Source organism: Piliocolobus tephrosceles, chromosome 18, assembly GCF_002776525.5.
Source record: "Piliocolobus tephrosceles isolate RC106 chromosome 18, ASM277652v3, whole genome shotgun sequence".
Taxonomy (NCBI): domain Eukaryota; kingdom Metazoa; phylum Chordata; class Mammalia; order Primates; family Cercopithecidae; genus Piliocolobus; species Piliocolobus tephrosceles.
Window position 1 is genome coordinate 22,886,709 of NC_045451.1, and position 12,545 is coordinate 22,899,253.

The 12,545-nt window shown below is 35.0% G+C and overlaps 1 protein-coding gene across 3 annotated transcripts in view; it reads right to left on the reverse strand.

The window, feature by feature from the left end:
* The window catches only part of WDR7 (WD repeat domain 7), a 386,547-nt gene that overhangs the window by 329,468 nt on the left and 44,534 nt on the right, over positions 1-12,545 (reverse strand). For all 3 annotated transcript variants that reach the window (XM_023218353.3, XM_023218354.1, XM_023218355.3), the window contains exons 10-12: positions 11,500-11,641; positions 11,064-11,312; positions 9,836-10,056 (exon numbers count right to left, since the gene is read on the reverse strand). In XM_023218353.3, the coding sequence (XP_023074121.1) occupies positions 9,836-10,056; positions 11,064-11,312; positions 11,500-11,641 (612 nt within the window). The remainder of the gene's footprint in view (positions 1-9,835; positions 10,057-11,063; positions 11,313-11,499; positions 11,642-12,545) is intronic.

The following is a 12,545-nucleotide window of genomic DNA, read 5'->3' on the forward strand; positions in this document are numbered from 1 at the left end:
ACTTGAACCCAGAAGGTGGAGGTTGCAGTGAGCCGAGATCGTGACACTGCACTCCAGCCTAGGTGACAAAGCAAGACTCTGTCTCAAAAAAAAAATAAAAATAAAAATAAAAATTTTTTTAAGTCATTTGAGTACTGAAAATGAACACACAAACTGCCCAGATTTAGGTATTTATCATCCAAATGAAAATGTAGATAACTGAAAATAGAAATAATGGCAACAATAATGATGATTCAATGAGCTCTCATTACAGACCAAGAGTTACTTCTAAACCTTAAACCAACACTTCACAGAAATTGTGGCTAGGGCCTAGAGATGTTAAGTAACCTGCTAATGCCACTCCAAGATGGATGACACAAATCCAGATCTGTTTGGTTCTAAAGGCTGTTCTCACTGGCCTGACCAATCGATGGTCCCATTATTTCAAGCTCCATATGCCTACAGCAGAGTGTGCTCTCCAACTCCTTTAGAAAGTCTTCGCCAATGACTAAGAAAAACTATTGATAATGACTTCAAAAAGAGAACCATCATACAAAAGTCAACTTTGTTGTTTGTTCTTTTTTCCTAAGATGCTGTCATCCATTTTCATTTCATTTTACCAGCTTGTCAAATCTTTCTTTAGACAAATAACGTGAACATTTCCCCTCTCAGTACAGTCCCATATTTTATTATCTTGACTTTTTTTTCCCTTACCTAAGTAGGATGAAATAAAATGTCCTACTGCAGCTAGACTGCAGCACTTACAAAACCATCACTCTAATCTCTTGGTCATTATTTTCATTTTGTTGTTTTTGAGATGGAGTCTCGCTCTATCACCAGGCTGGAGTGCAGTGGTGTGATCTTGGCTCACTGCAACCTCCACCTCCTGGGTTCAAGGGATTCTCCTGCCTCAGCCTCCCCAGTAGCTGGGACTACAGGCACGTGCCACCACATCCAGCTAATTTTTTTGGATTTGGTAGAGACGGGGTTTCACTATGTTGGCCAGGATGGTCTCGATCTCTTGACCTCGTGATCCGCCAGCCTCAGCCTCCCAAAGTGCTGGGATTACAGGTGTGAGCCACCACACCTGGCCAGTCATTATTTTCACCGTAATGTACATATGTCCAATTCCAGCCAGGATCCACCTAAATCCAAGTACTATCCAAGTATTAACTACTATAGACAGATCCATCAGGTACTAGTCAGGAAAATTTATCAATTGTTCCAGACTCCTCCACATAACATGCTCTTAGCATTCTAACTGCATCTGCAAACAGAGGTTGTTAATGTATCATTTATGATTTCATAAATATCCACAAAACTAATATATTCAAATATCATATATATTGACCTTCCTTAAAGTTCTAAAATCACCTAAAGTAGACTTCCTAAGTGCCCTTTCTATGTACTCCCTGAGGGCTTTGAAAAACCCCTTTTCATAAGAGTTATCATACGCCATTATAATTGCTGTTTGCTGCTCTGGCTCCCTCATTAGACTAAATACTACAAAAAAAAAAAAGATATCTTATCCATATCTCTGGTTCTAGAAAGTGCCTGAAATATGGCAGATACTCAGATACTTGCTCAATGAACGTCTAATCAAAAATATGTTGCACCAAACTGAACACTACACTTGAAAGGTAATTCTTTTCTTCCTAGCAATTTTTGCCATTTAAATACAAATTTAGAGAGCAGTGCATGGCGGCTCACACCTGTAATCCTAGCACTTTAAGAGGCCAAGATAGGAGGATCGCTTGAGGCCAGGAGTTCAATACCAGCCTGGGCAACACAGCAAGACCTCATCTCTAAAAAACAAAAATTAAATTAAAAAAAATTAAATGTAAAGTCATTTCGAAATTGTCCCATGATTGTGCTACTCAAGAAAAATTAGTTGTGGTATAATACTCTCTCTCCAGTCCAAAATAAAAAGTCAATTTAATCAGCTACTTCATTTACTAGGTTTAGCATCAAATCACTTCTGACCATTATTAAAAGTAAATTTCATGCCTAATCAGCAATATGATTTAAGATTTTAAGGAACCTTTCGAAAACATAAGAATTTCTGATTTTTTTAAATGTTTGGCATGACATCAGCACAGTCAGCTAAGGATGCAGTCTTTCTCATTACTGTTAAAGGGGACTCTCACTGCCAATCCCTTAGCACCGAGTTTTCTGGCCTCCTACACAAGAGACAGATGTATGATATTAAATTGAGGTTTTGCCATTAAAATAACAAAAATTACTTGCGCCAACCTAATATCTGAATGTATACATAACATTCATAGCATGACAGGGTCTCACTCTGTCACCTAGGCTGGAGTGTAGTGGCGCAGTCATGGCTCACTGCAGCCTTGAACTCCAGGGCTCAAGCGATCCTCTCACCTCAGCCTCCAAGTAGCTAGAACTATATGCCCATGTCACCAAACCCAGCTTTTTTTTTTTTTTTTCTTTCTTTTTTGGTAGAGACAGGGTTTCACCATGTTGCCCAGGCTGGTCTTGAATTCCTGGCATCAAGTGATCCTCCCAGCCTGGCCTCTCACAGTGTTGAAATTACAGGTGTAAGCCACCATACTCAGCCTCAATTTTTTATCTTAAACACAATAGTATAGAATAGTAGTAAAAATTTGGAAAACATAAAATTATCAAGAATATAAAACCAGCCGGGCGCGGTGGCTCACGCCTGTAATCCCAGCACTTTGGAAGGCCGAGGCGGGCGGATCATGAGGTCAGGAGATCGACACCATCCTGGCTAACACGGTGAAACCCCGTCTCTACTAAAAATACAAAAAATTGGCTGAGTGTGGTGGCGGGCGCCTGCAGTCCCAGCTTCTCGGGAGGCTGAGGCAGGAGAATGGTGTGAACCAGGGAGGCGGAGCTTGCAGTGAGCCAAGATCGTGCCACTGCACTCTAGCCTGGGCGACAGAGCAAGACTCCATCTCAAAAAAAAAAAAAAAAGAATATAAAACCAATCAGAATGTACAACTAATATAGTATTGGTACATTAATACATTTGTGCTTTTAAAATGAGAGTGAGAGCTATACTTACATATACTCTACATACAGCTGCTTTCAAGACTAGAAAATTAGCAAGGCTTGAAAGATTATGAACAGGATGATGAAGGATTACAGTAGTACAATGGTGACTGTACAAACCTATTCCTCATCATCTGAAGAGCAATTTGACAATACCTACTCAAAAGCCTTTAAAAATTAATATGCCCTTTTTTTATAGCAACTCCAAGTATAAGAACTTATCCTAAGAAGCCATTCTAGAGCCACAAAAATATTTAGCTGCACTAATTATCACTCTCACTGTTGATAACAGGCAAAAAAAAAAAAAAACTTTTAAGCAACATTCTAAAATGTCCAATAAAAATGAATTACAGAGTATCATTTAAAATGATGCTGTGGGAATATTCTTAGTAACAAACATGACCATCTTTAGAAAATATCACTATTTTCCATAACTATTATTTAATTTTTAAAAATAAAATTAATATCAAAAAGATGGTGCCAAATACATAAAAATATGACAATGTTCTCAAAATCTAAGAGAATTAAGTGTTAAAGGAAAAAGGAATGACACAGAATGTTATGTACATTACATTTTAAGAAAATAATGTTAGTTCTGCTTCCTGCTTTTGCTTAGTTTGTATTAACAAAGTTTGCTCTGCTTGACTTCAGATATTAAGCTATGGGTATTCACATTGCTTTTTAAATGCAATATTCAAATTAAATTAGTAACAAAAATCTAGAATCAAAAACGTAAGATAAGAGGAAATTCAGGCAAAAGCTTTTAGTACTTTGTCAGAATAACAGTATGATATATTAAAAAGAATATCTAATTTATTAATTGTTCTTACTGGTTGTGAACGTTAGCCACACTGGTATACATACACTCATGTGTTCTATTCATATTGTCATACCTGTTTCTAGGAGCCAGGAATCTAAAACTCGTTTTAATACTGTCAATTGAAGGCACAAACAGTAAGGTTCAGGTTAGATGCCTCACATTCCTGTTCTCACAAATCCATGCTGCCCCCTTCTGGGTATTTTTGGAGATTATGTGACCAAAAGTTTAATAAGGTAAATTAAACAAAAAGAATTCATTTTTTAACTAATATATTAAAGAACTTAGCCTATAGGCTTACATGTAGAAACATACTCCTGGTACTACACAGTTTATTTTTAGGCATTTTCCAAAACTTCTGTTCTAAATAATTCTAACAACAGAAAGACAGCTCTGAGAATTTAGTCGTCAATGCAAATAAGGAAAATAAATAGTAAATATTATAAATAGTTATAATACTAAAAGTAAATAAAATATGACATTTTAAGAAGTTTCCCTACTCCTTCCTCTCACTCTCAAAAGTAAACCAGGGACTGAATTGGGCACTAGCTTTCCCTTTGGTTTTAATATTTTTACTACCCATACATGTATCCAAAAACATGCAGTATAGATTTGTGTTTTTAAAATGTAAATAAATGGTATCACACTGTATTACACACACAAAGGTTCCATACCATAAACTGTACTTCTAAATCCAGCTACCTGCCACAATTGAAAATCAACTAAGAAAATATGGATAGTTTCATGTAAAATATCACCACAATTCAAAAAGTTGGAAATATTCTACTGGGTCATTAGTGTTATTTTTTAATTTCTGAATTTTCACTGTTGTCAATCATATCTACCTGGTTTATTAAGGAAAATGTTTTTTAAAGTACTCTTGATATTTTAAAATAATTTTCTTGCCTTAGTATTTTTTCCAAAGTCTAGTTTCTTTCTCTAAGAGTAACCTATGTGGAAATAAAAGAAAAATTCCTGGGTCTTGGACAGTAGACTCCTTAATGCTAAAATCTATAATAAAAGGAGAACGATAAGTACCAGGGAAAGGTAAAATAAACTGGGAGGGAGGTGGAAGGGAAGATGTCAGATCATCTCATCTATAACTACATAATTCTAATGATGGAGCCTTGGAGGAAGTTTTCTGCCGCATCACTCCAAAGGCGTTAAAAATATCTGCCTTCCCTTTCACCAGCTCTCTTCAGATTCCCCAGGCAACTGGTACACCCTTGGCCTCCCCTATCCTAGACTTCAGATTTTGCTAATTCACCCAAGTCTACCTCTCACAGCTACTCAGATCTGAAAATCATTCTATCTCTAACCATGCTATGTTGCATAAATTTTGTAGTTGTCAGAACAAAATTAAGCTAATATTCTATAGTTCTGAAGCATTAAAACATTGTAATACAGAAAATATCTGAAGGATTAATAAGACGTTGCACTCAAGGTTAAGGGAACCAAAAAGCTGGAGAACAGGAGAGAAAGGGAGACTTGCCCTTCCTTAGTAATTTTTATACCTTTTGCATTTTACACTACATGCATAACTATCTATTTATGAAATATTTTTAAGGTACCATAGTAAACAGTCCAAGTACAGATGAAAATTTAATAGCCCAGTTTAAATTTAAGCTGTTTTCAAAAAAATGTTTCTAATACATCTCCTATATCTAATATTTGAAGTGACAATATAATTTAATAATAACATAAAGGCTCCACTTTAAATTTGAATCCTATTAAAATGTGTAAGAACTGTCACATCTGAATAGCAATAAATTATGAGAAAACCACTCATTTAAAAACAATAAACATAACTTGGAAAGATAAAAATGGTACAGGACTTTATATCTGTCATATAATTTTTATACTGTGAACAGCTTTATTTCAAACAAATGATATAGCAGTTTGTTTTATCAAGAAACTGAACCTTTACATTATATACTTTTAAAAAAATAGAAATGGCAAATAACCTAATATTAGAAACCTCAAAACCACAGATTCCAACACCTCTCAAGAAGTCAGTATGTAGTCAAACCTCTCAGGTCTTTTCAAGTAGTTTACCAAAGCTCCTTGTTTCTCTGGGTACCTATAATATGCCCCTGCCATCATTCACCAAAACATTTGTGATTTATAGTCCGCCTGTACCAGGCTTAAATACTTGCCTCATCCTACTTCTAAAATGTAAGCTTATATTTCTTGGAACATTTAAACACATTACTTCCTCAACTGTTCTCAATAACTCTTCATAACAACACAATCCTGAATTATTTCAATGTTTTATATCTTAAAGGGTAAATTTTCATGCCTGTAATCCCAGCACTTTGGAAGGCCGAGGCGGGCGGATCATGAGGTCAGGTCAGGGGTGTAATTTTCTTACATTTTAATTCTTTAAAATAATCCATATCAGGTAAAAGCTAAATATCAGTTAACCAGACTATTCAATGAATCAATACTGAATTTCAAAGATCTTTTCCTAAATGAACTTTTGCTTTTTTAAGAAACAATATTGGCCAGGCGCAGTGGCTCATGCCTGTAATCCCAGCACTTTGAAAGGCTGAGGCAGGCAGATCACGAAGTTGAGAGATCGAGACCATCCTGGCCAACATGGTGAAACCCCGTCTCTACGAAAAATACAAAAATTAGCTGGGCGTGGTGTCACATGCCTATAGTCCCAGCTACACGGAAGCCTGAGGCAGGAGAATCGCTTGAACCTGGGAGGTGGAGGTTGCGGTGAGCCAAGATCGTGCCACTGCACTCCAGCCTGGCAACAGAGCAAGGCTCCATCTCAAAAAAGAAAAAAAAAAGAAAGAAGATGAAAAATAAACAATAGCTTTAAAAAATGAAAAACAAAAATCCTTTAACACAAAATAAAAGGAAAAATCTATTCAATTTAGGTACTCTACATAATACCATATTTAGGCAACATTTGTCATCTTTGAGTAGGCCAATTTTTTTAAGTAATTAGAAGTCCCACTAACAAAAGAATAGAAAAATAGTTCATTAAAAATAAAGCACACAAAACCACTTAAGTCTGGCACTAAATTAATGGTAATCTATAGTAGGAATTTGGAAAGACTTTTAGATAAAAAGGTATTTTAAAAAGCTCAAAAATGAAGGAGTAGGGAAAGAAAGGATGACAAACACCTAGACAGCAGAAAAGTAAGTACACGTTATTTGTCTACTGACATGTATGTGGAGTTGGGAAAGGAGGTCTGGAGTCTGTCTTCAGAGCTCATCTCCAACTTCCAGCTGCAGCATCTGTTCTACCTAGCAGACAGTTTTTCATTTTTTGTTTACTAGCTACCTAAGTTAGGAGACAAATAATGAATTATTTTGTTGAGTACTTTTTCTTAACAACTTTGTACATTTTAGGAAACATGAAATGTGACTATAAAGAAAGAAGAATCTCATCAGCCTTGTACATTCTTATTCACAGTTAAAGCAATTTTTACACACAACTGACATTTCTCGGTTTTAGAATATCTTTCCTGAACAAATAATTACAAGAAGTCAAAACTCAGCTTCTATCTGAATTTACCTAAGATAAAACCCAAAACTATTCTAATAAACAAAACAGATGACAAACTTTTCAGCTTTTATCTCTAATCATTACTTTTGGTAAATATTTATAATCTTTCAACTACAAATAGCTGATCAACTATTTCAACTACTATTGCCCAATCAAAACTTTTAAACAAAAATAAAAATACATTCTGCTAAAAAGAACAGGACACTGGGTCAATTTATGAGAGGGACTATTCAAGCATTAGAATCAGTATACGATGTAGCAAACTCTAATCTCAGCCACACATTTTCTAAACATTTAGCAAACAGCAAACTCTTTGCTTTTTATTAAGCAGTTAGGCCCTTTGATCTTTAAATATACTTGCCGATGTGCATAAAACCACCTAACCAGCTAACTGAACAGGTTATTAACTAGCTAGTCGTTATTATCACATAGCTAAAACAAAGTATCTTTGTCAGTACTTTTGAGTAAGAATTTTAAAATTTCTTTTTTCTTTTTAAAATTTCAATTTTTTGAAATTTAACCTTCATTTTAAGTTCAGGGGTGCATGCACAGGTTTGTTACATAGGTAAATTTGTGTCATGGGGGTCTGTTGTACAGATGACTGCATCATGCAAGTACTAAGCCCAGTACCCATTAGTTATTTTTCCCAATCCTCTCCATCCTCCCGCCCAAGAAAATTTCTATTGTTAAGCATGTAATAACTAAATTACAAATTGCAAATACATTATTTTTCAAGTACTAGACTTCCCTGTCCAGATCACTTTTCCTCATATTCTCCAGGCCAACTACCACTTTTGGCTTGCCCAAGTCTAGTAGAGAGCCCTGTCTCCATTTAGTTGCATAGATGTCTATTAGTATTTTATTTACTACATTTTATTTTTAAATACAAATAGTCAAAAACATTTCATTATATTAAATACCCACTTGAAATTTTTTAAAAGAAATTTGTTTAAAAAACACAAGGGAATATATGTTAAAAAATGTATAATTAACATATTCAAACAGAGAACATGACCTTGTGTAAGCCATTCCAAACTTTTAGTCACATTTGTAATTTAAAGAAAAACTATATCTTATTCTATCTAATATTCTATTATTTTAAATATTTTATTCTCTCTCACACACACAAAATCAATCAAAACAGAAATGGTTGTTCTAAACTGGTATAGAATTATCTAAATAATCAATTTTTGCATTGAAAAATTAGATATTTCACCAAATGTGCATTCAGAGAAGAAAACTATCATGTTTCACCATAGGACATAACTACTAAAAAATGAAGTTTAGGAGAGAGGTTGTAACAATACCTTAATTTATTAATGTAATTACAATAATATCTATTTCACCAAAATAGGACATAAAATTGGTTAAATAAATACATGGCAATTTTTCACAGTAAATAAGAAATTAACAACCTAATTGGAAGAAAGGAATAAAAAAGAAGAAAGAGAACAATTAAGGAGGTAAATTTGCAAAGCTGCCAGGAAAAATAATGAGAAACATTGGTACTAGGATTTCTTACAAAGCCACCAATATCAAATCAAACAAAATCTAGCACTGGCAGAATATGGCTGATGAAATAAATTATCAGGAAGATTAATAAGCAAGCAGAAAGGCCAAGAAAAATTTTGTGCGTTTTGAAATGAGACATCTTGTAGATACTGCAGCAGACACACCAGTTAAGACTGTTTTCAATTTCAGTAATAGCAGAGCTGATGACAGTGAATGAATTATGATAAGCATGACATGTCTACAAGACAATGTGTCCACATGTGCACACAAATGTGTGAGTGTTGGGACATAGTGATTATGCACACAAAGATGACTAATCACATGAATCAGTCCCACGATTAATAAACAGTAAAAAGAAGTATTGTTATCAGTCCTAAGCCTTCCTAAAATCTCATATTTCTATTTATAAGACATCATGGCCTAACTTAAAATGCAGCACTAAGAAAGCAATCTGGTTCCACAAAGTTATGATGAAATTTTCCAAAATCATAATCAGTGACTGTCAGGCTTTGTCTCCCTTGTTACAACAATTTTTTATTTAAATGAACTCTACTGATAAGTATTTTGCCTTTACCAACATATACATTCATTGTCTTTGCTCAGATGGACCCAAAAATAATGAGATTGTACAAAGTCTTCAGACATACTTAAATTATTTTAAAACATAAAATTGAAACTTCATTCAACAAACATTTTCTCAACTGCTGCTGTGTTTCAGAAAGAAGCCAGACCATTTCGAAGCTAGTAACAGGAAAAAACACTATGTCCATCTTCTGTTTCTGTGTGCCCCAATAGTTAATGACCATAACTTTGCCTAAATGTTACTATTATTTTAGTTTTAAAATTGAAACGGTTTTCTTAATTCTCTTGTCACACTTCCTTTAAGTTAGTCTAGATTCCATTTACATTCCTGATAGTAATGTAACTTGGCTCTACCATAGTGAAATATTCTTTTATATAAATCAACTTACACTACAGTTTTCAGGTGGAACTAGAAGTTGAGTAATCTCACCACCGTGAACACAGAAGATGTGTTTCATTTCTCCAGAAAATATGTCCCAAATTATGACCGAAAAATCCACACCTCCAGATATCAGGTATCTTTGATCATACCGAGCAGAGACCTGATGAGGATATAGCAAACATGTGACTTTGTTCCGATGACCACGGAGTGTTCTGTGAGGTGGCCAACCTGTGAATGAGGGTTTGGATTTAAAATGGGAAAATTAAAGGCCTACCAAGTTTCAGTAAGTAAAAGTAAACATGAATGTTTAGAATAGCTATAAATTATATCACAGCAAAGGCTTCCAATTTTATCTTCTAAAACCCTAATTCGGTATCCACAAGCCATGTGAGCACTTGAAATGGGGGTAATCCAGATTCCTATGTGCTGTGAATTTAAACTAGTTACGAGATTTTGAAGTGTTGATATAAAAAATGTAAAATATTTCATCAACAACCTTCATATTGATTAGAAGTTAAAATGAAAATAGTTTTTACTATGTTGGGTTATATAAAATATAGTCAATTTCCCCTGTTTCATTTTATTTTTTAACATAGGTATTAGGAAATTACAGGTATGGTTATATATATGGTTGACATTAGATTTCCACTGGCTGTTGGGAGGCAAAGGCAGATCACTTGAGGTCAGGAGTTCGAGACCAGCCTGGCCAACATAGTGAAACTCTGTCCCTATAAAAAACACAAAAATTAGCTGGGTGTGGCAGCCGTATGCCTGTAATCCCAGCTACTTGGGAGGAAGCTTGAACTTAGGAGGCAGAGGCTGCAGTAAGCCGAGATCATACCACTGCACTCCAGTCTGGGCAACACAGTGAGACTCTTTCTTGGAAAAAAAAAAAAAAAGAGTTCTACTGGATGGTACTGTTATGGAAGATTTTCAGAATTACTGGTAATATAGTAATTATTTAGTAATCCATAGAGATAACTAAGAGATGAAACTATTAACATATATCAAAGAGATAAAATTGGATACTTTATTTATAGTCATTACATTGTATTAATTCCAATAACAGTCAATGAATATTGTATCTATACATTAAACTCTACCAACTACATAGCACACCAGCAACTAACTACACTGATTCATTGTGTTTATTTAAAAACAAAGAATAGAGACATTTTCACTATCAGGGTAAGAGCTGTCAAAACACTTTAGACATAGAGAGTGCTTTGGTATACCTCTTCTGAGCATGTGTTCCCCTTGCAACAGCTGCACTATGGCCGTCTGTGTGGCAGGTACAATAACTATGCTTCCATCTTCACGGCCACAAACAAGTCTTCCATGGGCTGGTATGTACACACTTGCAGTTACTTTAAGAGGTTCATTGCTATTGGGAATCACACTCAGTTGATCTATAATTCCAGCAGGACAAGGATTCAGTTTATCAAATGCCTCTTGCAAACTAACAGAAGTTGTCATTGCCAGCCCTGTAAAGGTTTGGTTTTGTATAAAAGAAAAACATTTATGCATGTTAAAAAAAATTTAAAACATTAAAATAACGTTGATTGATCCAGTAATCAAAGAAAATGATATATGTACATTATGAATGTGTTATTCAGTAGTATTTAAGATATTAAATTAATTAAGAAATTGTTATACAGGATTTACTATTACCTTCTTCTCTTTCCTGTTTATCAGCTGTGTCTGATATGTTCCAAATATTCAACCTCCCAGAAGAATCACCCTGAATTAATAGTTTATGGAAATATTCTCTGCATCCATAGAAGAACCGAGTAACAGGAGGACAAATTAGCAACTGCCAAAAAAAGTATTTGAGTATCTTTAGCTGTATTTTTAACCAAAATATTTCACACATTAATGCTCTTCAAACAAAGGCGTTAGGTAATTTGTCCCAGTAGCCAAGTTGAAAAAGTATATATAGCATGATTATTCAACAATATTTTAAAGTATTTCTATAGCATTAACATACATGTCAACTAATATTTAATCTAGTATAACATACACATTGAATGAAACAAAAACAGCATTTACAGCCTTTGTCTAAAATTAGTATTTATGCTACATTTCTCCACTTTATAATAACTCATGTTTAGCCACAATAATGCAATTTAACTGCCTATTAATTAACACAGAGCTATATTTTCTTTACCAAAAAGAAAAGTCTTCACTTAAGAGGTCAAGATGAGAGAACTCACTAATCCTAGTTTTTTTTGCCCACTCCTGATTAATCATTAAGAATAGCAACAAAATTAGGGCACAGTGGCTCATGCTTGTAATCCCAACAATGAGAGGGAAGATCGCTTGAGGCCAGGAGTCAGAGACCGGCCCTGGGCAACAAAGCAAAATCCTGTCTCTACAGAAGAAAAAAAAAATTTGCCCAGTGTGGTGGCACCGGCTCATAGCTCCAGGTATTCAGGAGGCTGTGTTGGGAGCATCACTTGAGCCCAGGAGTTTGAAGCTACAGTGTACTATCATTTCGCTACTGCACTCCAGCCCGGATGACAGAGCAAGACCTTGCCTCAAAAACACAAAAAGTAGGCTGGCCACAGTGGCTCACACCTGTATTCCCAGCACTTTGGGAGGCCGCGGCGGACAGATCACTTGAGGCCAAAAGTTCAAGACCAGCCTGGCCAACATGGTGAAACCCTGTCTCTATTAAAAATACAAAAATTAGCTGGCAGTGGTGGTGTGAGCCTGTA